The following is a 24,771-nucleotide window of genomic DNA, read 5'->3' as shown; positions in this document are numbered from 1 at the left end:
GAGTGGCTGGGGAAACCCAGCCAGATGGGCGGGGTATAAATAATAAATTATTATAAAACTGTATAAATGAGAAACTGAGGAAAACCAAAGGGGCTGGGTTGGCCCCCTTTCTCAGTTTCATTTGAGCTGCTGAGACATTTTTGATTCTGCTGAGACTTTAACATGGGCTAAAGTTTTGCCCACTTGTATTTATGCTGAACTGGTTGATTCTCCTTTTTTATTAATTGGTTTTAGTAACTTGAAGTTGGTTTGTTTTTAATTGTTTGTATATATATATATATATATATATTTGCTTTCGTAGATTTTCACGGGTACAGGAATGCAGGTTTTGGTGTCCTCGGGTGTCTTCCCGTGTAAAAGTTGGGGTGTCTAGGCGACGTTTCGACGAGGTCTCACTCGTCATCTTCAGGCTGGTGTTTTCGGCTTCTTGCTCTGTTCCAGTAACAAGAAGCCGAAAACACCAGCCTGAAGATGACAAGTGAGACCTCGTCGAAACGTCGCCTAGACACCCCAACTTTTACACGGGAAGACACCCGAGGACACCAAAACCTGCATATATATATATATATATATATATATATATATATATATATATATATTGCTTTCGTAGATTTTCACGGGTACAGGAATGCAGGTTTTGGTGTCCTCGGGTGTCTTCCCGTGTAAAAGTTGGGGTGTCTAGGCGACGTTTCGACGAGGTCTCACTCGTCATCTTCAGGCTGGTGCTTTCGGCTTCTTGTTACTGGAACAGAGCAGGATCTCAGTGTTTGAGTTCCTATAAATACTGTTGAGGGGGTGTGGTGTATAGCCTCCAATGTTCTGGGCAGAGAGGAAGTTCCCAGGCTAGTGTGCCTTTTCTTCTTTTGTTCCTTAATTACTTGAGGGATATACACCACACCCCCTCAACAGTATTTATAGGAACTCAAACACTGAGATCCTGCTCTGTTCCAGTAACAAGAAGCCGAAAGCACCAGCCTGAAGATGACGAGTGAGACCTCGTCGAAACGTCGCCTAGACACCCCAACTTTTACACGGGAAGACACCCGAGGACACCAAAACCTGCATATATATATATATATATATAATTTTATTCATAACCAACTTTGCATTTGTTTCATGAAGTGAGGCATGCATTTTTTCATTTTTTTAAAAAAAAACCTTTCTCTGAAATTTGCCCACATTTAACATCCCCTATGATGTACAATTACATTTAATATCCCCTATGACGTACAATCAAGCCAGAGCTGTGATCTCCCGGAGACTGAGTGACATTGCCAGACAAGAGGACATAGCCCAGGTAAAACCAGGGATGTTCCTAGGGGACCAGATTTATCGGACCATCCCAGCCCCCTACCTTGCAGAAATCCACTATGTGGAATACCGCAGACTTCTTACAGCGGCGAGATTACATGTCCTTGACTCTGCAATATTGTGGGGAAGGTACAGGGGAGTACCATACGCCCAGAGAACCTGTCATTGTGCCATGGGTGTGGTTGAGTCCACCGAACACATTCTCTTGACTTGCCCTTCTTATGAAGAGTTTAGACAAAATTTTATAGATCCACTCCTATGTCAATTTAGCTTCCTACCCGGAGAAAACCAGGTTTTACATTTGCTGAATAATGTCACTAGAGCTATACCTTCCTTGGTGGCCAAATTTCTTTTTTTAGCTTTTAAGTGTCACAAGACTATAATTGACTGTATTGATATGGGGCTATCTGTTTAGCCCATTTTAGTGTTGGCTAAGCTCTAAAATCTTCCTGGATGTTTAACTGTGTATTGACAAATGTACTTTTTCTGACTGACGGTCGAATAAAAGGTTGATGATGGTGATGACATCCCCTACATTGTGTAAAGCCACAAGGAAATTCTGAGCATTTTCTAATGTGTGCCATGGATCCATTTTCACAGCTTGCTGATGTGCCAAGCAAGGGGGACTATTTTAAATGCAGTTCCAAATAAGTTCTTGAACAGATCCTGGGAGCCTCAAAGGAAAACCTTTCCCCTACGGCATGAATGGGTGGTTAAATTAAATATATTTCACAAATGACTTGATGACATGAAACTTAAAAAAAAAAAAAGAGCAGATGGAGAAAGTTAATAAATATTTCATTTTCTAATATAAAATTCACTTCCATATTCACAACTTCGGGGATCCTCTGCTTTGCAGGTATCAATAAGTCTGATGGATTTCACATTCCGTTCTCATGCTCCTGCCCAGGCGACTCTTACGAGATCATCATTTGTACATGCTCGGGTTGTTTTATGGGATCGATGAAAGGCAAATGACTGTAAATCTTCCTCTGCTCCTGGATTCTCATCTTTTATTCCGTGTGACCCATAAGTGTCCGTCCTGACATCAGATGGGTTATTAAAATGACAAAAATATATATCCAAAAAGAGAATTTATAAAGCAAAATTATCACTCTGGGATCTGAGGGGGAACCAGCGTAATCCTAAAGGTCATAATGGTAAAATGCTTCAGATTAAGAAATGAAAATACCTATCTGCGGGCTGGAAAGGAGAGAGGTGTGACTTTCCTTTTGCTTCAGGGAAGTGCGAAATAAAAGCATAGCCAGTGGTCAGAGCTGATAGGAGGTGTAGCCCAAAAGTGTCTCCATAGGATCCTCAACCTTCATATTAGAGAGCTTTAGAGTTTGGGGCTCTCAGAGCCCACCTTACCTGTTGCTACTTTTCCCATAACATATCAGTTGCAGTTTAAGACTGGAAGGATAGTAGTTTAGAAACATGAAGAAACATGGGGGGGGGGTTGCCTTGGAAATCCCAGGTAATATTTGAATGCCACTACATCAGCCACTTTCCTGTTTTCACAGGGGCAAACCAGGTGCTCGTGGGAAACCTGCAAGCAGGACCTTAGTACAACAGCACTCTGTACAATAGCCAGTTTGCAGCAACTGGCACTCAGAAGCATATTGCCTCTGACAAAAGAGGCAGAAGATAGCCATCAGGGTTAATAGTTATTGGTAGCCTTTAAAAGGTAAAGGTAAAGGGTCCCCCGACCATTAGGTCCAGTCATGGCCGACTCTGGGGTTGCGGCGCTCATCTCGCTTTATTGGCCGAGGGAGCTGGCGTACAGCTTCTGGTTCAGGTGGCCAGCATAACTAAGCCGCTTCTGGCAAACCAGAGCAGTGCACAGAGACACCATTTAACTTCCCGCCAGAGCGGTACCTATTTATCTACTTGCACTACGTGCTTTCGGACTGCTAGGTGGGCAGGAGCTGGGACCGAGCAACGGGAGCTCACCCCATTGCAGTGATTCGAACTGCCGGTGCTCTGATCGGCAAGTCCTAGGCTCTGTGGTTTAACCCACAGTGCCACCCACGTCCCTATTGGTAGCCTTACTCGCCATTAATTTGTATAATTCTCTTCTAAAGCCATCCAAGCTGATAGCCACCACTGACTCTAAAGTAAGGTTGCCATATTTTGAAGAGCAAAAAAGAAGACGTATTTGCCAACTTCTACTATGGATCAGTATGGCGACTCTACCCATGAAAAAGAGGGCATATCCTGGAAAAGGAGGAAGTATGGCAACCCTATGAAAGGCTTGGTTTTCATGTTGATGTCAAGCAAACCTCACCAGCTATGAGGACATCCAACAAAATTCCTGCTGTTTACCTCAGTGGCTGGGGTGGGATATAAGGGTTCAGGTGGTCCCTAGGGTACCCTGGACCTAAGTTGTCCTGGACTTTGTAAGTTAATACAAGGAGCTTCAACCTGGCTCAGTGTTCCAACCTGAAACCCTAGAGAGCTGCTGCAAGCCAGTGTAGACAGTACTGAGCTAGGTGAGTCAAATACCTGATATGGCAGCTTCTCATATTGAACTGAGCAGGGGCAGTCGCCATTTAAAACTCTGCAGTACAAACCAGATTGCATACAGTGTTAAGCTTAGCAGGCTTTGACAGAACTGAAGGTTCTGTGCAACAGAATACAAAGGTAACTCAATACACAAACAGTACATTTAATCGTATGGTGACTGCCAAGCCTTCTGAAGTCAGTGGGTCCACTCAAGTTTGGGATTCAATGTCTTCATCAAGGTTTGCAAAGAATCAAAGAAAATTATTTTGCCCAAAATATAAATGCAAACAAAATACATGTTCTAAAACCAACATAGTTCCCCTGTTTCATCTTCTCAGCATAACGCTACGTTAAAATATTTAAAAGACATGTTAACAGTCACCCTTTTATGTCAGTTGAAGTATTTTTTTTCCCTTTAAAAACATATATATTTAATTAGCATTTACAAATAGTGCTAATAGTATACATGATGTCAGCCAGATTTGATTGCATTCAACAAGAAATAAGGTCAATTGGGACTTAACGCTGAATATTTATAACTGTGGTTAATATAAATATTGAAGAGACAGCCAGCATTTCACCAGGCTCACATAAGTGCAAACTGCATCCCATTGAGGACAATTGCACACACACACACACAAATGCACTCATGCTTCATCGTTGCTTAAATTTAGGGACTAAGATTATAAACCTTGATTTGCAACAATTTAGCCACTAGGGGGCGTCTCTCAGAGGGCAGCTTTACCAAGGGCTCCCAAAATCTAGAGATCCATGTCACTCAATATTTCTCCACTGTTTTGAGGTTTAAGATTTGCACAGTTTAAGCCTCTGTGCACACAGGGTTGCACATAAATTTATCGTGTATCACATGTTATTTTATGACAGTGATGAGGAGTGGTGTGCTCCTATTAGTCCACTGCTGTAACAGGTTCTCCAGACCAGGTAAGCATCTGAAGATGCTGGTGACTATTCCAGCTTGCAGAGGGATCTTGCTAAATGTGCTGTTCCCTATTTGTTTCAGTGGAAGCACCCATCCCACATGCACCCAGCAATACATGCATGGACTAAGTGGCTCGATTTACATGATTGGGGATGCTGTTCTGGGTATGGGATTTCCATGGGGGACACTGGGTTGGGATGGAAGGGGGTGGTCCCTGGATTTGTTGTGCAAAACCAGGATCTGGCAGGTAGGGTTGCATATGCCCGGAATTTCCCTGACATAGCCGGTATTCAGCCCTCACAAACAGTGTCCATGCAGAAATCGCTGGAATGTCTGGGGAAATCAAGTTCAGCAACTTTTGTGCCCAAATTTTCTCTTTTTGAAATATGGCAACCCTAAGGACTTGCATAATTTGATAAATATTTCTCTCCTTCAGTTGTTTAAAAGCTAATCTTTAGCTCCTATAAATGTGGAAGTGAGGGTAAACTCTCACATTTGGGCAAAGCCCAGTGAAATTCTTAGAGCAATAGATGGGGATTTTATTAGCTCTCTGGGGTACCTCTGGAATATTAGTGAATGGGAAAAGGCTTTAGGGCCTTACACAGTTTCTTCTGTCTCCAGTAGGGATGGTTGGTGGTGGATTTTATTCAGTTGTCACTTAAAGGAAAACCTGCTTAAACTGCACTTTCCCCAAAAATGAGCAAACTGAAGCACAGCCATACTCTGACACCTGCCCTTATCTGAAATTTGCAGGGCAGATCTGCAGCCAAGTAATATGTACAGAAATGCATATACTGAGGGTAGAGCATGCATAAAAATGTATATATTAATACAGCATACAAAAACGCATTATCCTCAGGGATAACCCATTTGCAAAAATGGGTATATTACACAAAATTACATGGAGACATGTGTATATTAGGGAAAATCGGCATTAAAATTATGGTTAATTTTCAGGACTAATTTTTAATATGGGGGGGGGGAATACAAACTGGTATACAAATGTGGAGAACTTAACTTGAGATTGAAAAATGATAGAAATTATAATTGGCAGGTCCAGACATCACTAGGTCTACATTACAAATGCATACCAGTTTCAAGCCTATTTACATTTCATGGCTCTCAAATGAGCAAATCATTTTGTGGAGGAAGCTAGGATGCCTTGGGATCAACGAGATGTGATAGGAAAAGGTGTTGCTCCCATTGGGTTCCTGGAAATGTAGCTGGTGAGGAGGCAGCACAGGGAGCCAATCTGGGAACGCTTCAAGAAACAAACAAATGAAGAACCAGAAACCCTTGGCCATGTCCTATGGATACATATGGCAAGTGGCAACCCCCTTCCTAAAATTTTGGAGAGTTCTCCTCCCTCTCCTTACACCCACCCAATGCTGGCTAGAGGTTGTAGAAGCTTTGGACCGAAACAAGAGGGAGGTGGACACCAGGTTGGCAAATGTTGAGGTATTAGGGCATGTTGGATTTTTCGACTTTCATATTCCCCAAATGAGGGGTGCTAAAAAGTTGTAACATGACTTGGGAATCCAAAGCATATTTTGGGTAAATTAATATGATTTCATTTTGCTTGGTATATAACTACATAACAATACTGACGTGTGTGTGTTTTTTTGCATTTCTAATAATTTTAAACTTGCCTTATTAAAAAAATATTGTGGGGGGAAATGTGTGGAAAATTGCATGAAAATAATTAAAAATGATTGCTAAGTACTTGCAGTTATATTACTTGTCCATCAGTGCTGCTGCTACTACCATCCCAACCATTGGGAATTGACCTACAATGACTTCTAAACAGAGAACAAGACTGGGGACGTTCGTGCATAGGAGCAACCTAATTGGAACTGGCAGAGAGTTGTTGCCCTCTGAACTCCCAACTCTGCAAGGCGTCATGACGTACGGGCTACTGCTAAGAGAACAAAGTGATGAGGATGTCAGAAACTACCCAGCAGCCAGTCTTGCAAAAGACATTCGCCCTAAAGTGGGAACAAGCAAACACTTCTTTTGCCACCCCCATTGTATATTCGCAAGTCACAGTCTTAAAGAAGATTCAAGAGAACTGGGAGCAAGCCAAACACATATCTCTTGGTAGAGAAATGCTAGAGGTCAAAGAGGCTTTCACTTCAAAACTCGACAAGCTTTTTGACATCTTTAATTGCAAGTGTAATTTTTTTCTCTGCTCTGCATTTTGCTGCCCCGGTTGCAAAAAAATCAAGTACCCCTTCCACTTCTAATAAAAAGAGTACAAAACATCAGAAGTACACAATGTTGCTGTGCAGAGCATCAGATATGGAGTTGGCCTGTGTGCTACAGCTGTCATCACCACGGCTGCCTTCATGGATGCTGGCTTGATCACTGGAGAAGACCAGAGACTTGCCGTTGATCACAATAAAGTCAAGAGGGCCCAATAAAAGGTTATGAAATCCCTGGATCAAGAATTTGACGGTCTTTTTTCAGAAGGGTGATATTGACTGCATCTTCTTTGACGGCTGTGAAGATACAACTAAAGTTATGCTGAAAGCAGTTCCACATCATCACAGGAAAGCATTATTCAGTGTGCAGTGAGCCTGACGGAAGATACCTCTACCACTTCACTCCAGACAAAAGCTCAAAGAGGGGAAAACAAGCTAATAATATTGTAGATTTCCTAAAGAAGAAGGGCATTGAATAGAGCCTGCAGGCCACTGCAGGTGATTCTACAAAAGTTAACACTGGCTGGGAGGGTGGTACCACGAATCAGGTAGAGGTCAAGCTTGGTTGTAAGCTGAAGTCAGGGTAGGTTTCGGGATGACGTCCGCAATAACTCACATGGTGTCAGTGAAGTTAATTCTCTTTATTCAAAGAAACAAAACAGCTCAGGAGGTCAGGCCTAGTGAGCCCTTCCGAGGAGATCTTGCCCCAATGAGGCTGTTGCGAGGACTGAAGGCCCCCACTGTCCCACAGATCTCTAAGTCTCTTCCTCTGCTAGGTCCTTCCCAAGCAATCTGAGACTCCAGTGTTTTGTCTCCCTTTGCCCAGCTGCTTCATACCTCTTCTGGTTCTGGAAGACATGGGGAGGGGGAGACAGCCTGGCTTCCTCACAAGCCTGACTCATCGCTGCCTCTGGTTCTGGACTGCTCTCTACCAGACACTTCCTGCTCACTAAATAAATCCTGCTACCTCTTCAGCTTCCAACACCTCCTCCTGTGTATAAGACTAGGTTTTTTCCCTTAAAAAGAATGTCAAAAATTAGGGGGGTTATACACAGGGCCATCTCCCTCCATTTTCTTAAATCTGAGTCCCCAAAAATAGGGAGCATCTTATACATGGGGTGTCTTATAGAAAAATACAGTAGTCCTTCAGTCACCAAACTCTCAATTGGAGAGCCTCTTACTTCGCTGAGTGACAATATTGTAACTAATCTCTCTACTGATCAAGTGTATGGGTATTGGATCACATAGGCCATAATGATAGGAATACATGAAATGGATCTGGACCTTCTTGATATTGATCCAGAGAGCCATTCAAAATAGTTAACAATAGCAAACAGGCTTTGCCAACAATTCAGTGCTCAGCATGGTATGCTTTCAGCAAAATAATAATCCAGACACCCTTGAACTCAGATGACAGTGAGAAGAGGAGAACTGGTGTCCAAAAGATTTTTGACTTGGGGGGCACTGAGAGAACCTTCTGTATGTCTGAGGAAGACGCCTTCCATGAACCCCAGTGTTTTGTCCCTGTTTGAGCTGATCAATTAGTCTGAATGGGTATATGAACCTCCTTTGACATGTCATCTTACTACGGTGGAAGTGAATAAGTTTATTGTTGAGCCCATGAAAGTTCCACAATGGCCCTGTTATGCTCAGTCTATAGAGAGGTGTGTGTAACAAGTCACAGAGGCAGCAGGGCTACATCAGAGGCCAAGAAGCGGCTGATGGCCAAGGACGAAGCCAAGCAAGATTTGATGAAACTTGCTGTTTAAATTTCTTATGAACTGATGTCATTACTTTCTAATATTGCTGTATGAGTACAAGGTAATGTTGTATGCTCAGTTGGATATGCTTTGTGCAGAGAAACTAACTTTTTTATAGCATTGCCCACATTTTCAGAAATTAAAATTAAAATTCTTTGGTTTTCCAAGAACAGTTTTTTTAATCAAACCTGGATTTACCAAGCTAAATGTTGTCCAGTCACAAAAATAATGGCATGTTTGAATTCCTCACACCCAAAATAATATACATATAAGACCCCCCTTGCTGAATAAATTTTCAAAAATTAAGTTTCACACTCCAAAATGACATGCCCTATGAGGTAGCAAATGACATATTTCCCACTAAGGCAGAGGTGGAGAACCTATTTCTGTCCAAGGACCACAATGGACAACCTTCTAGGAACCACATGCCAGTGGCGGGTGGAGCCAGTTGCAAAAGTGGGCAAAGCAACAAATATAAACTTTACCTTTGTCCAGTAGGCTAGTTTCTAAACACACACACACACACACACACACACACCTTTATCCTCCATAACACAAGCCAGAGTGAAGGAGCTGTGGCTGTGAAGGGTGTCCCAAGGTCCAGACATTCGGTCACTGGGCCTGAGGTTCCCTACCTCTGTGCTAAAGTGATCCACCACCATTGTTTTAGAGTGCTTTGCCATCATTAAATGACACACATATTTCTACAAACGCTTTCCCCAATGCCATGACAGCATCAGATCATTCCCCTCCTGCACATCTCCCACAGAGGCCCAGCCTTTTCTTATTCCAGCTCCTTCGGGATACTGTAACCGACAAGGTAGAAAAGGATTCCAGAAATAAACACTAAGGGGACTCCCGCCGCTGCAAACATGAATGACCACCCGTAATAAACGTTCACAGGAGTATCGTCGAGGCATCTTTCGCTTCTTTCTAGAAGTATGTACTTCGGGAGATCGGCAGCAAATTCCTTCCACATTGCAAACATGAATATGAGCAGGGCAAATAAAGCACCTGAGAGAGAAGAAGAAGAGGAAGAAGAAGAGAGAGGCTTGGTTGGTTTGGTTGGTTTGATTATTTGTATTTGCGTGATAATGCATACTAATGATCCCGGATTCCCCTGTTCTCGCGGGGCTGTAGTCAGCCCCACGAGAGTGTGAATGGGTCGTGAGACCGCAAAACCCCCTCCTCCTGATGTCGGAAGTGGCATTCTATGGCACTTCCTACTCAGATGAATCCCAAAGTAGTTTACAAACAGGGCCCCTGAAGACAGGTGTTTTGTGTGGACAGGGTTGCGGTTGTATTCTGCAACATGTCATTGGCGCAATAATCATGCATTAGTGGTGGACCTATGCTAGACCATCCACACACCATTCTGCACTATTTGTTCTACAATGTTTCCCTGATGTTACCACATTATTGGTGTCTGAAGGGGCAATATTGCTCTATAGCGCAACAAAATCAAGACAAAGAAACAAAGCAAACCCCTGGAACACCTGTAGTATGGAAAGTTACAGGATTTCAGCAGCAAGCTTTTAGGAGAGAGGATCTGTTGCAATGTTTTGTCCATGTTTTATGCATGCTATGCAAAGCTATTGATATAATTCTAGGAAGTGTGACCAAATTGCATAAAATATTACCTTGTTTCTATTCTCTTGAGCTGCAAAAGTCACGAATTCCTAGATTTGCATGAGGTGCCATTATCACTCTCCGCATGTTGCTGAACTTGTTTCTTAGCCATTGGTTTCAGATTTCTAAGATACACTTTGCAGTGATCATGTTACATACCCTCTTGCAATGTTTGGGGAAAGACTGTTTATTTATTGGACTTTTCCAGATCAGAACACAGGGAGGGTAATATTTTTATACAATCCAAACAAGAGCAAAAGTTTATAAAAACACACATATATATATATTGTTTTGTGCTGTCTCTTCCTCATAAGGTGGAAAGTTCAGGGTGGCCTAAAAGGGCAGGTTTGCCACATAGGAGATGGGTACCGAGGAACAGAAGGTACATAGGGATGGGAGATACCTTCAGTTCAGTTTGCATTTTAATACAAAACTCTTTAACTCTTTAATTCACATTTAATGGAAAAATATGCTAACCAAAATGCTTTTATCCTTCAAAATTTGAACTTCTCTGCAGTGCAGTTCTCTAACCAAATAATGTGTGCCAAAAGGTGTCTATTAGGAGAAAATGCATTATCTGAGAGGGAAATAATATGCAAAAATGCATATCATCTAAGGGGGAATTGCTTGCAAAAATGTATATATTAAGGAAATTTGCATACAAAAATTCACATACCAGGGGATATTTGCATTAAAATGCTGATATGTGAGAGGTCTGTATGTGTGATGTATATGTGGTGAGTGTGTACATGAACACATGCAAGGAAATGGCCCTTGTCCACTTTGGCCATGCCCACAACTAACATAATGTGGCCCTTGAAGGGTTTGCCAATTCTTGATGGGGCTCTTAAGCCGAAATAAAAGATTAGACACCCCTCCTCTACTTGCTTATTTCCATGGGGCAGGACTAGTGGGAATGTTTGCATTGGCAGAAGTAAGGTGTAGTGGGAGTGAGTAGGAAAGATATGAAGGATGGGAAGCACACACACACACACACACACACACACACACACACACCCTTTCTCTCTCTCTCTCTCTCTCTCTCTCACACACACACACACACACACACTTTTTGAAGGCACCTTCTGGTTTCCAGGCCAGATAACATCTCCTGGAATCCTGTGTTGGGACTGATCTAGTCTTTAGTTTTACTCATAGCACAATTGTATTCATTTGTTCAGTTTTGCTTTGTGGCATTGGCTGGCTGCATATATTGACAGAACTGATCCCTTCCTTTCTTTAAACGCTCTCTGCCTCCACGCATTAGGGCCTGCGATTAATTGAGAGTTTCCATTTCAATGTTGATTTAGGTCAATGGTATCTTCTGGGGAGGGGCTAATTGCAAGGGCGTTGAACCGTGCTATGGCACCTTTCGCCTTTAAATTCTTGCAACAATTGTCTAGGGGCTGACTGCAAGCCTTCCTAACTCTTCCTTCTACGTCAAAGGATGGTAGCAACTTAATTTCAAGTAAATTGTGCACTAAACTCTGTGCCATCCTTTCTCGCTTCATAGCATCGTGAAACCTTGTTGGCTAATTGTAGAGACAAGTGGATGAACTCCAGACTCTCTTTAGAACTTCCGAAGCCTGTCTATAATTTGCTAATTACAGGGAAAGTGAACTTTCAAGCCCCCCCTTTTTCTCACCTCCTTGCCTAGCAAAAACATCCAAAAAAACTAAGAAAAAATAATGAGATGCTGATATCTTCATTGGCAATTCATAAGTGCAAATGCATATGATATATGAGCAGCTTATAGCAGCCACAATATGGAACTATTAACTTTGAGAGAACAATTTGTAATATAAAGTGTTGGCTATCTCTCTCCCCCCCCCCACTTTCTCTCTATTATTTTCTTTCTTTAAAAGGTTTGGTGGAACTCCGTCAAGGACTGGGAAGAATCCCTGTGAGCCAGGCCACCTGTTACACTCATCAGATACAACTAGATCAAGTCAAAGGCCTATCTGGTCCAGCATCTTGTTCTACGGCAGCCAATCAGATGACTATGGGAAGTCCACCAGCAGAATATGACCTCAACGGCAACTCTTCTCACGTTGCTGTTACTGATTTCCATTAATTAATGGTTCCCATTAATTGGTTTTCAGAGGCATGTGGCTCTAACAGTGGCATTAGAACATAGGCATCATCATGACTTAATAGCCTTAACCACCATGAATTTATCCAATCCACACCCACCCTGGGGAGTGTCTCCAGGCTCTTGATTATTTTGGCTGCCCTTTTCTGCACCCTTGCTAGCTCCAGTATATCTTTTCTGAATGGAGAATGTTCAGAGTATTGTAAGTGTTGCTGCACCATAGACTTGCATAAAGGAATTCTGATATTGGCAGTTTTATTTGTTATCCTTTTCATATGATAGGAGGTCTTTCAGGTGCATGTAGAGTGTCCAGGTGGAAAAGAGGGCAGGGCTCCTGCTCCATTCATAATATTGTGTAGAAGCGGGGATTTAAGCAGGTGATGGGGGTCTTTTTCACTCTGAGAGCTGCTTTGCCTTCTGAGCAATCTTCCAAGGGCCACATGCCAGTTCTGGGCAGGACTAGATATGAAGGTTGATGGAGCAACTGTTATAAGTTTTGTAAAGGTAAAGGGACCCCTGACCATTAGGTCCAGTCATGGCCAACTCTGGGGTTGCGGCGCTCATCTCGCTTTATTGACTGAGGGAGCCGGCGTACAGTTTCCGGGTCATGTGGCCAGCATGACTAAGCTGCTTCTGATGAACCAGAGCAGCGCACGGAAACACTGTTTACCTTCCCACTAGAGCGGTATATATTTATCTACTTGCTCTTTGACGTGCTTTTGAACTGCTAGGTTGGCAGGAGCAGGGACAGAACAACGGGAGCTCACTCCGTCGTGGGGATTTGTCTTTTTACAATAGGCTAATTTCAACACACACTCACACACCCCTCTCTAGTCTCCAAGAGAGAGGAAATACTGTAGTTAAAGTATGCATTCCACCCAGAGCAAAACATTCTCTGTGTGAAGCAGGGTCAATGAGTGGTGTGGCCCAGGAAGAGTTGTGGGGGCCAACTGGGGAGATTTGAAGGACCACATTTGAGTTTTCCCACCCCTGTGATATGACATACGTATTCATGGCCTAAATTCCAGCTCTAATCCAATAAATCTGTTAGTCTTTAAAGTATACTTGGTTGGTTTTTGCTGCTGCAAGGCTAAACCACTGGAAACTGTTACATGAATATGCAAAGAAAGCCTCTCTCAAGTTAACTGTCACATGTCAAACATGGTTAAGAACACCTCATGGCAAAGCACTTCTCACAGAAAATGTGTTTCATTATCTGATAAAGCAGTTGGCAACACGGCCAGTAGCTTGGTAGGGATAAAGGTTTCCAAGAGAAGATAGCAATAAATATCAAAAAGCTTCCAGGTCCATCTGCTGAATAATCTTCTCAGCCTACAAGTGTAGATGAGCTGGTTCATTTTGAAAGGGTGCCTCCGGAAAAAAACCACCTAGAAAGATTTTGTTAAGGTAGCTGGCAGGTTACCAGGCAGATGCTCTAAAACACGGTCAATAATTGCCTGCCATTCTTAGAAAGAAAGAATGCAATGAGATGATCAAATCTTCCCCTACTGAAGCCCAGTTTGTAATTGAAAAAGGTCTCTGCTGGCACAGCATGCAGTCCTACCAAGTTCTGTCACTTTGAACCTGAGATTCTGCTAGGTTTCATGACACATTCCTCTTCTTCTGGCTTTGAAATCCCTAAACCTTGTCCATGTTTTAGTCACTGGGGGACATTTAGGGATAGAGAAGAAATTTGATTCAGTTTGCATTTATTTGTGAACCTACCTAATGCAAAAGTAACATACAATAAAATGCATTATATTAAGGGGAAGTGCTTTAGAAAAATGTGTATATTAGGCAAGATTGCTTTCATAGCATACATTAAGTGAAAAAAATTGCACTAAAATGCTGGTGGGTTGTTGTTTTTTAAGCACACAAAATGATGTGAAGATGTGGAGAACTGTATTTCAGATTGGAAAAAATGAGAAACTGAGAAAAACTAACATTGGTGGATTTCCCCATCCCTAGAGGCGTAACACAGTGTCATTTCCTGATCACCATATGCAGACATACACTTCAGGTCGGATCCTAAACCTTGCAGGATATCCTCAGGAGAAGAATAGGCTAAAGAGTGAACCCTACCCAAATCTGGAGTGAAGTCCCTGAAATGGTTGGATGGTGCCTTGTGCACATCCTTCCAGGAACTTCTGCAGCCCAGCTAGTGACAAATGTGTTGCTCTGCTTTTCTTTGGTCCACATCCACAAGGCTGAGAGGGGAATCTTGTGGTTTGGGAAGCCCAGGACCTTTATAAACACTGTCCAGGCTTGCACTTAGGTGCTGCTAATGCAGCCATTAGACTTCACCTCCAGAAGTGTACTCCATTGTCTCTTAGGGCAGATGGATGCCTCCAACTTTCAAGTGTGTTTACAATTGCGGTGTTAAATGCATAAAAAGACAGACCACTTGCAAGAAACTTCCAATAGCCTTCTAGAGTCTATTGTCATACATGGTCACTACATAATAAAGAAGCTGTTCAGTGGTAATTTAGCTACCACAGTGAACCACAATAAAATAGGCCAAAGGAGAAGGCACAGGAGACATGAAAAGCCTCAATAGCACTTGAACAAGTTCATTCTAACATTACACTGCAGGGTTAGTGAGTGGAGCGACTAGGGGCAACAACACTTAGTTTACTTTTTAAAAAAGAAACCTAAAAAACACCCTTCATCAGTGGTCCCCAAGCATTTGTGGCCTGCGGACACACTTGAAAATTTTAGGAACTGTCACAGGCACATCATAATAGTGGCAGTGCTCCTATCTGTAATAAGCGACCTATACCTACCTCAAAACAAAGCACAGACCAAAACCTCAGGCAACACCCCCCTCCCAAAATCAGGGTGGCAACTGGAGGGTGGCAACTGAAGGATGATGTATTTTCAATCAATCAATCAATCAATCAATCAATCAGATTATTATTTAGGAGCAAAGAAAGTCTCTACTTTAGGGTGTAGGCAGAATCCGCATTTCCTATCTCAGAACTTAATCCCAAGACAAATTCCCCCTCCCTATAAATTACAATCACTTTCACTTTTCTCGAAGGAAAGATCTCCGGGACACGTAAGTTAATTAAGGATGATCTGCCATCCATATCAGATGACAATGGCAGTTTCCCCCTTCTGTTGTCATTCCAAATCCAAAGGCTGTGAAAGAAATACTGTTGATGTTATTGAATGTTATAAGATGGCAATGGATTCTTATTTTATTCTTATTCTTAGAGTGGATGGTGTATAAAATGATTTTGCAGTTCATTGATTGTGTATCTTGCTGTCAGAGCTTTTGCTGCTGTTTATTTTATTAGTTATTATTTATTAAATTTGTATACCGCCCTATACCTGCAGGTCTCAGGGTAGTCACAGCATAAAGTCACAATGCACAAACACAAAATAAAAGTAAAAACAAAAACAACCCAATAACCCCCCACTCAGTCTATTATATAGTTTATTTTATAACTTCTGTTGTAATTCGTTTTTGTTTTCCTGTTTTTATGATGTTTTATGTCTTTAAATTTGTAAATCACCTTGAGACTCCTTATTTGTCAAGCAGTTCATACATTGAATTATTATTGGGTGTGTATCCAGCTACAAATCCACTCAGAGTTGAGCCACTGAAATTAACGTCCCCTAGATTAGCCAAATTCATTAATTTCAATCGATCCGCTCCAAGTATGACTAACAGAGGATACACGATAACAACAGAAGCAGCCGCCAGTGTAGATAAACATTACAGAACTCTATTCAGAGATTCAGATGATGGTCCAGGTTATCTCATACAAAGACCTTTGACTAAATATTACTGGAACAATCATAAGAACAAGTTTGGATTAAAGTATTTACTAGATGTATTAATTGTACTTTGTACAATTGTATTTTGTATCCTCCTACATTTGTTTTATTGGATTGGAAGTTATGTTTAGCTGCCCTGAGAATTTTATGGAAGGAGCAGGGTATAAATCACATTTGCATTATGTGGAGAATTAAATATCGGTGTATAAAATTCAAGAGTCTCTAGATGAAATGGATTGGCTAGAGGTTCGGAACAGACAAAATAAAGTACTTTTCACACAGTGTATAATTAACTTATTGCAACATCCTACCGCTAAATGTAGTGGTGTCTGCTACCTTAGATGCCTTAAAAAGGAATGAGGATTCAGCACTGTGGAACCTGTAGCCCTCCCAATGTTGTTGAACTACAATTCCCATCATTCCTGACCATTAGCAATGCAGGCTGGGGCTGGTAGGAGAGGGGCTCTAGTTGCATCTGTCATTGGACTCCAACCCCTATCAACCCCAGCCTGCATAGTCAATGGTCAAAAATGATGGAAACTGTAGTCCAATGATGTATGAAGGCCACATCTATTAGCAGCAATGAGCAGCGATATGAATGGCACCTCAACAGCAATGAACAGCAATGAATGGCACCTCAATTATTCAGAAGTAGGAATAACCAAATCTGTCAATTTCAGTTTCTCTCAATTCTGGCTATGTCTTTCTAACAATCTGTGAGTTTGTCTCACACACAGCTCATTTCCTTTGTTCCCCTTAATGGCCCATTACCCAGGCAATCACCTCATCAGGAATTTAGCATGGCTTATATTTTAACACTTGTTGGATCTAGGGGTTAGAAGGGCCTCAGCATACAGCCTACTCCCCACCCGCCTCAAAACTCATAACAACATCATAATGACCTTCATTCTCTGAGTGCTGGTGGCCCTTATACAGCGAAGGTAGCACCACACAAGAGCACCCACAAACAAGAGAGAGGAATTAGCGGACTCGGTGAGTTTTGTGGGCTTGCTGGGATTCAATCTGGGTCTCAGGATCCAAATCCTGGATAGTTCAGTTGGCTAGAACATACTGATAATGCCAAGGATGCCGGTTTGATCCCCCTTTGGGACAGCTACATTGCAGGGGGTTGGACTAGATGATCCTCAGGGTCCCTTCTAACTCTCCAATTCTATGATTCTATGAAATCCAACACTCCAACTACTGTGCCAGAAAGAAGGAAAGAGAAACTAACCAGTGGTCAATACATGCACCTTTCTCTTTATGAAATACTGTGTAATTTATTATGAGAACACCCATGTGATTTTTTAAAAAATTTTTTGCACACATTCAAATTCATTCTCAATCTCTCTCTTTCTCTCTTATGTGCATGTGCGCACACACACACACACACAGGCTACACAAAGTGGGAATTAGCCTCAGCATCCCAGGCACCCATATATCCAATTATCATGAATTGGCAGCTTACCAGCCGTGATGAAGAATCCGCCTCCTACTTTATAGAACCGTGCACTGACAAAAGGCACACCACACACCAAGAGAAATCCTCCTACGAGGCTGGCGGTGACAGCCAGCACAATGAACGCTGTCCAGAAGCCCCTGTACACTGCGCAATCGGAAAGAAGAAAGTAGAGGGGAACGCTGAGTAAACTCACATAATCGGATCTCCTTTCAGGAGAGGCTTGTAGCAAACCAATTTGTTCCAAGTTTCTCCAGCAAACAATTTGGGGAAAGTCGGGAGGGAGGGAGGGGGGGAGAGAATGAAACAAATCCCAGGATTATCATCAGTAATTCAGAATCAGCTTCTTGTCAGTTTTATGGAGCTGCTACAATGGATTCAGCTGATCTCTGCACCCTAACTCGCAGGCATAACCAGGGTGCATCATGTGGTAGGTATCATGTTATACACAGAACACCAGTGCTGAATAGCCATGTCCCTTCTATGTTTACAAACATGATAAATGTATGATCATATTTCATGGGGGGGGGGGGGTTGGAGGAGGTGATTACAATTGCAACCATGGTATGCAGAGAAAGGGCCACAGCCAGAGTCCATGGCACCCTACAGGTGATGTTGGACTACAACTCCCATCATCCTTAACAACTTGCTATGTTGGCTGGGGATAATGGGAACTGTAGTCCAGCAACATCTGGAAGGCCCTGTGTTGGCTACCTCTGCTGTAGCTCAGTAGTAAAAGCATCTACTTTGATTGCAGAAAGTCCCCGGATCAGTCCCCACCATCTCCAGGTAAGGCTGGGAATGTCCCAACACTGGACAGATGCTACCAGTAAGTGTAGGCAATATATTGAGATATGAGCCAATAATCTGACTCAATATAAGTCTGGTGTTCCATTGCTCATTAGGACTACAGTGCAAAGGCAAAGGGTTAAGCCCTCTTCCCAGCAGAACAATGGATCAACAATTCAGGGTTTCACACAGGAATCTTTCTCAGCCATTTCTTTGAGATAAGGGGGCTTTGAACCTTTTGCATGCAAAACATGTGCTTTACCCCTGTGCTACTATAGCCCTTCCCTGTTTACTTAGAAGTCAAGTTGGGTCTATACATGCAATAGAAGAAGAGGAGGAGGAGTTTGGACTTGATATCCCGCCTTCCACTCCCCTCAAAGCGGCTAACATTCTCCTTTCCCTTCCTCCCCCACAATAAACACTCTCTGAGGTGAGTGAGGTTGAGAGACTTCAAAGAAGTGTGACTGGCCCAAGGTCACCCAGCAGCTGCATGTGGAGGAGCAGGGACGCGAACCCGGTTCCCCAGATTACGAGTCCATCATTCTTAACCACTGTACCCAAGGTGCTAGGATAACAGTAGACATTCAGTCTATGGGGTCAAATTTAACATGTGCATACCTGCAGTTGCATCGTAGGAGGGGTGAGGATGAGGTCCAAGTGCAATAGGCATAGGAAACAGGTAGCCATGCATGCAATGTTTTGGATGTGCTTGACTCGCTGGAAGAAAAAAATAGAAAACAGGACAGTTGTCTGCTGCCTCTGTGGTTTAACAGTCACGGTAATCAGGTCTACAAGGGTTCTAATCATGCATCTGTAATGCAAGAACATCTAAAATATGCAAGCTGGCAGTTATCAGAGCAACTGTTTAAGAATTGGTCCCATGTTTGCTTATTTCCTACCCACTCTGCCCTTTCCCCTTGTGAGTCTTTTTGTTTGTTTTTTAGATTGTAAGCCTGCCGGCAGGAGCTGTCTTGCTTTTAATTAGGGCTGCCTTACATCCGGGATTTCCCAGACATTACCAGGATTTCAAAGGTGGAAGTGACGTCCTGGGGGAATTTCCGGAAGGTGGCAGTTTGTCCTGGATCTTCGGCAAGTAAACCAAAAAATGCATTTTGGGGGGGCAGACACTGTAGAACTTATTCTTTTCTACTGTCCATTGTACAACCAGCTACGCAAACACGTAGTCTAACATCACTGCACAATGGAAATATCAGATTCTATCTGTCTGACATTAACACAAAAGTAACTGCAAGGGTGGTTGAGTTTTTGTCAATAGTATCTTTCTGAGTGGTGAATGGCACTATTTAGTGGGGAAAAATCTCAATGAAAATCCTCATTACTATATATATTTTTACATGGCTGTTTCTTTAGGAAATCATTATTCTCTCTGTTTACAATGTCAAGGCTGTTTGTGTCATTGCCGCCAACATGGCACCATCCACACGCAAGTAGAGGGTAGCAACAAGCTTGGGAAAATCTCTGTTTTCACAAAAGTACAAAAAATCTTTAGGGGAGGCACAGCATGGGAGATTCCCAAGCAACCCAATGAGGATTGAGCATGTTCAGTGCCCCTAGAATACTGACTGATGGGAGGAGATAGAAAATCAGGAAGTGGGAATGGAATGGAGGGTCCTCAACCCCAAGCATATGCATTCCACACTACACCTTTGGGTCACATCCACACCAAGCATTTAAAGCACATTCAATGTGCATTTAAAGCATATAGCTTCCCTCATAGAATCTTAGGAAATACAGTTTTCCCCCTCAGAGAGCTACAACTACCAGCACCCTTAACAAACTACAGTGCTCAGGATTCTTTGGGAGAAGCTGTGGGTTAAACCACAGAGCCTGGGACTTGCCGATCAGAAGGTTGGCGATTTGAATCCCCACGACAGGGTGAGCTCCCATTGCTCGGTCCCTGCTCCTGATAACCTAACAGTTCAAAAGCACGTCAAAGTGCAAGTAGATAAATAGGTACCGCTCCGGCGGGAAGGTAAGCGGCATTTCTATGCGCTGCTCTGGTTCTCCAGAAGTGGCTTAGTCATGCTCATCACATGACCCGGAAGCTGTACGCTGGCTCAGCCAATAAAACAAGATGAGCGCCGCAACCCCAGAGTCGGCCACAACTGGACCTAATGGTCAGGGGTCCATTATATACTTTAAATGTGTGTTAAATGTGCTTTCAATGTATTGCGTGGGTGTGACCTTTGTTGCATTTCCTACTTTGTTCTAAGCTTGATGTGGTAGAAGCTATCATAATCTATTATCTCCCCACCACCACTTTCAGGTAGCACTTCACCTATTGATTGAATTCATCCTGCATTGCCTGGGAATTGACCTAGGAATAGTTACCATTTTTGAGTGCTGCAGTGCCTAAGGATGGCATACTTCCGAGGAAGTAGAGGGGCCATTACTGCAGAGGTGTCCCATCAATATTAATGTCACCAAGGCTTATCATGATGAACGGTAATAGGATGAATGTTCAACAAATTAATTAATGATTATCCACTTTACTTAAAAATGCTTCCCACAAAATGGGGGGCACTTTATAATAAATGGACATTCGTTCGTGCTAAGTGACTAATGAAATTTCAACTGCATTAATTATTGCATCTGCAAAAAGCGGCAAAATGAATTTGCTGCGATCGGTCTCATTAATGCAGACACAAAAAGTAATAAAAGATCTCCTGGTTATCAAGAATATCTTGCGCTATGGGAATGGGCTTCAAGTGATGTTTAATTTGATCATTTGACTTAAGGTAATATCATGTTATACAACGTATTATAATAATTAGGCTTGGATGGCCTCCATTATTACATTAACGTGGCAATCCAGAACTATCTATACTTTATCGATGAACGCTAGAAGTACAATATAAGGAAGGCTATTAGAAGACTCAGTTGGCAGTTCTGTGCACACATACTTGGCATTGTGGGGCCAAGTGAGGTCTGCTTCCAAGTAGGATCAGAAGTCAGAATAAAATGCTGGTGAGTTTCTAGAATCAGGAATGTGGAAGAGCATACACAAAAGTTCTAGATAACTATCATGCTTATTTATTAAACATATTTATCTACTCCCAAACCATAAACTATCAGGTCAGGGATTCATAATAAAATAAAAAAACACACAGTTAAAAGCAATTCAAATAAAAGCAACTGGCTAATTAAAACATCTGCAATGGCCTGCAGTAATTAAAAAGACTTCAAGAGGCACCTGAAAGACAGATGTGAGGGTGACTGCCTAATAATCCCTGCTGGAAGACTGGTCCACAGCATGTGACCATTGACACTCAATGTCCAACTTGCAGCTGAGGCCAGTCAGGCTTCTGTTACATGGAGGACAACAGCTTTCTTGGTGATTAAACCTGGATATAAGGGCTCAAGGGATCAAAGTATGCTTTGTCCAAGTTATTCAGGGCTTTGTATATCAACACAAGAGCCTTGAACCTGGCTGGTTGCATATGGGCAGCCAGTGCAGGTGTCTTAGCAGATGTTATCAGTCACCTGCCCCCATCAGCAGACCAACTATTGTGTTCTACACCAGCTGGAGCTTCCAGACCAGGCATAAGGGCAGCCCCACATAGAGTGCAGTTCAATAATGCAGTCTCAAGGTTACTATGTTTAAACCAAAGCTGTTGGCTGGATGGCAAACCAATCCGACAAATACGCCTGCTGCTTTCAGTCTGCAAATGACACATAATTGATTACAGTTCTCCCACCATTTGTACTAAGCTTCCTCTGCAGTGAAATGAATGGAGTAGAATAATGTAATCACAATGTAAGTTACATAATTTTGCCACAGTGGACTGTGAGTTGAATAATGTCATTTTTGGTTGAAGGTGAACTGCAGTGGAATAGAAACAGTGACACATGTGATTAATACAGGGCAGGATGAAAATCAATGCCTTCTTGGCTACAACCTCAACAGTAGCACTCTTGTTAGGTAGCTACTATATACTGCAACACTGTGTTGCCGATTCCACTTGTACTCACTAAACCAGAAGTTCCATATGGTCTCCTTGTAATCTTCACCAAAGAACCAGCACCGCCAAAAGAAACCTTCATGGTGAAACGTAAGAATTCCTTTTGTCCAATTTCCCGTCCCAACCTATTTTTTAAAAATGAAATGAAATTCCAGGAGTTCTATGAAAATTATTGCATTCCATTTAGCACAGAAGCATTTATTCATTTACATTTGTATCCCACTTTTCTTGTAAGATACTGTATGGGGTACTGCCCACTTCATTTTATCATCACAACAACTCTTGGTAGATAGGTTATATTTTTAAACATGGTATTAATAGGCAGATAGTGTTAAAATTGAGCTTGAATCCCTAATATACCAATCACTGCTTATATATACAAAGACAGAGCATAATAGCTAGCCAATGTGTTGTTGTTTATTAATTTAAATGCAACTTTTGGACATCATTCTCCAAAACCCAAAAGACTACTTTATGTACACCCAAGGACTGGAAACATTCACAGTGTGTTTTGTAGGTGTGTGAGTGCTGTTTTTTCATTTTTTTAAGCAGCAGTCCATTTCCCTAAGACTTGTCACAAAGTCAAACTGTTTCTAAAGGTCCTTCAGTTTCAAAAGGGGATTGTCATGCAGAAGGAGAGGTGGGGGAAACCATAGGAAAACATAAGCCTTAAAAGTCTGGTTGGTAGGCACAGAACAAGCAGCCTGGTTCTTTGGATCCCAGCCAATGTTTTAAAAGAATCTGGGTGTGGGGTTAATAATATCTCATTCCAGCAGTTGGAACAAATACACTGGGTAAAAGCATGTTTTGAACTGGACCTCTCCCCTGCTTCTTCCTCCACTTGGGAAAGTGAGTAACATGCCAAAGAAACTGGAGACACAATGGATGGAGTTGAGAGAATCCCCAAGGACATTTCCTACATTCACACAGTCAAGGTTTGCTATTTGGCCAGAATTTTACAAGCCTGGCTGCTTTTTGCCCTCTAATATTATGCATATTTACTTTGAAAGTAAGGCCCAGTATGTACAATCAGATTACTCCCAGGTAAGGGTGGATAGGACTTTAGGCTTAGCCAGTTACCAGAACTGGAGTGTAATATTTGCTACAATATGTCCTTGTTTTTTAGCAGGGGTGACACCAGGTTAAATAAACATTAGCCGAGTCATTATATGGGTTTTACTGCACTAATTCATCCATTAGATCTGCATGTAAGGGGGGGACACATAATTCTAAGGAAAACATTGTATTTTCTTTGCAGATGACAGTCACTGATGGTAGTCTGGTTGTTTAAGAATTAATTTAATCTGAATATGTCAGGTGAAGAGAGAGCATGCACGAGAGTTTCTTATTTGGGATCAAAACTCTCAATCTCTTTCATTTTCCTCTCCTTTCCAAGAGCATTCTCTTTTCCCCTGGTAATGGTGCATTAAAGCTACAGAAGGTTCTTCACAAACTATTTCTCCAGGTTTACCTCCTCAGTGTGATAGGTGCCGTTCTCAGGTATGAATCCTCCACACGTCTCCGTCGCCAGGAGCCAATAATCTGTCCCGAAGGCTACAAGAAAGAGAAGGACCCCAAGGACTCCGATGATCCCTGCTAAAAAGGCAGCTATTTTGATCTTCATGATAGAAAGACAAAGCAGGAGGGGGTGGACAGCTCAAAACTCAGCAAAGGAGGAAGATAATGTTCTTGTTTTGGGAAGAGGGAGAGGAAGGGAGGCAGAGAGAGAGAGAGAGAGAGAGAGAGAGAGAGAGGAGCAGGGAGTAGAGAATGAAGAGTAGGGATTCTATTTTAAGACACAGATCAGCATCATTTCATGACTGGTGTTCATTTCACAGGGCACTAAGGAGAGAGCTATGAAAAGCTGATGACTTGGGTCTACCAAGCAGCTAAGGCATTAAAGCACGCCCATGTATGTATACTCTGAACTTTCAATCTGCATCAAGGTAACTGACATTCTGTCCGAAAAAGAGCTGCATGCTGTCACCTGCACATATTGCAACCAATTTCTCTCATAAAAATAGAGAAAGTGGAACCTGCAACAAAATGTTGGGAGTCCAAGATGTTGCTGTGTGGAATTCTCCTATTCAGGGTTCCAGGCCGGCAGATGCTCCAGTACTGAGCAATGGCTCTTCCACGAACCAAATTACTCAGAAACAAAATTAAGTCTGGGGCTCCTGTGGGCAAAAAACGCATCGGCTCAAAATCTCCTGCTCCAAGGAAAGCAGACCAATCATATGAAAGCAAATCTCATTTCAGAGTCTCCCTACACCTGACATCTCAACCCAATCTACCTCAAACAAATCACATGGTGCCCAA

At 42.4% G+C, this 24,771-nt stretch overlaps 1 protein-coding gene across 1 annotated transcript; it reads right to left on the bottom strand.

The window, feature by feature from the left end:
* Window positions 1–9,286: 9,286 nt before the first annotated feature.
* LOC309361867 (transmembrane protein 182-like) lies at window positions 9,287–24,206 on the bottom strand. The gene is made up of 5 exons (XM_081897117.1): window positions 23,924–24,206; window positions 22,463–22,577; window positions 19,088–19,186; window positions 17,690–17,827; window positions 9,287–9,731 (listed from the first exon to the last, which is right to left on the bottom strand). The coding sequence occupies exons 1-5, from the start codon at window positions 24,074–24,076 to the stop codon at window positions 9,502–9,504; spliced, it is 735 nt and encodes a 244-aa protein (XP_081753243.1). The 5' UTR covers window positions 24,077–24,206; the 3' UTR covers window positions 9,287–9,501.
* Window positions 24,207–24,771: the final 565 nt, after the last annotated feature.

This window comes from Podarcis melisellensis, assembly GCF_964234715.1.
Source record: "Podarcis melisellensis genome assembly, chromosome: Z".
In the NCBI taxonomy this organism is placed as follows: Eukaryota; Metazoa; Chordata; class Lepidosauria; order Squamata; family Lacertidae; genus Podarcis; species Podarcis melisellensis.
The sequence above is the reverse complement of the archived record's forward strand: the minus strand, read 5'-3'. Positions and strand labels throughout refer to the sequence as shown.

Excerpts from the sequence above, each read along its gene's own strand:
- LOC309361867 (XM_081897117.1), bottom strand. The coding sequence starts at position 24,076 with ATGAAGATCAAAATAGCTGCCTTTTTAGCAGGGATCATCGGAGTCCTT. Across the intron at positions 19,187-22,462 it reads CATATGGAACTTCTGGTTTA|CGAGTCAAGCACATCCAAAA; the intron begins GTGAGTACAAGT and ends TTTTTCTTCCAG. Across the intron at positions 17,828-19,087 it reads CTCCTACGATGCAACTGCAG|TGTACAGGGGCTTCTGGACA; the intron begins GTATGCACATGT and ends CCGATTGCGCAG.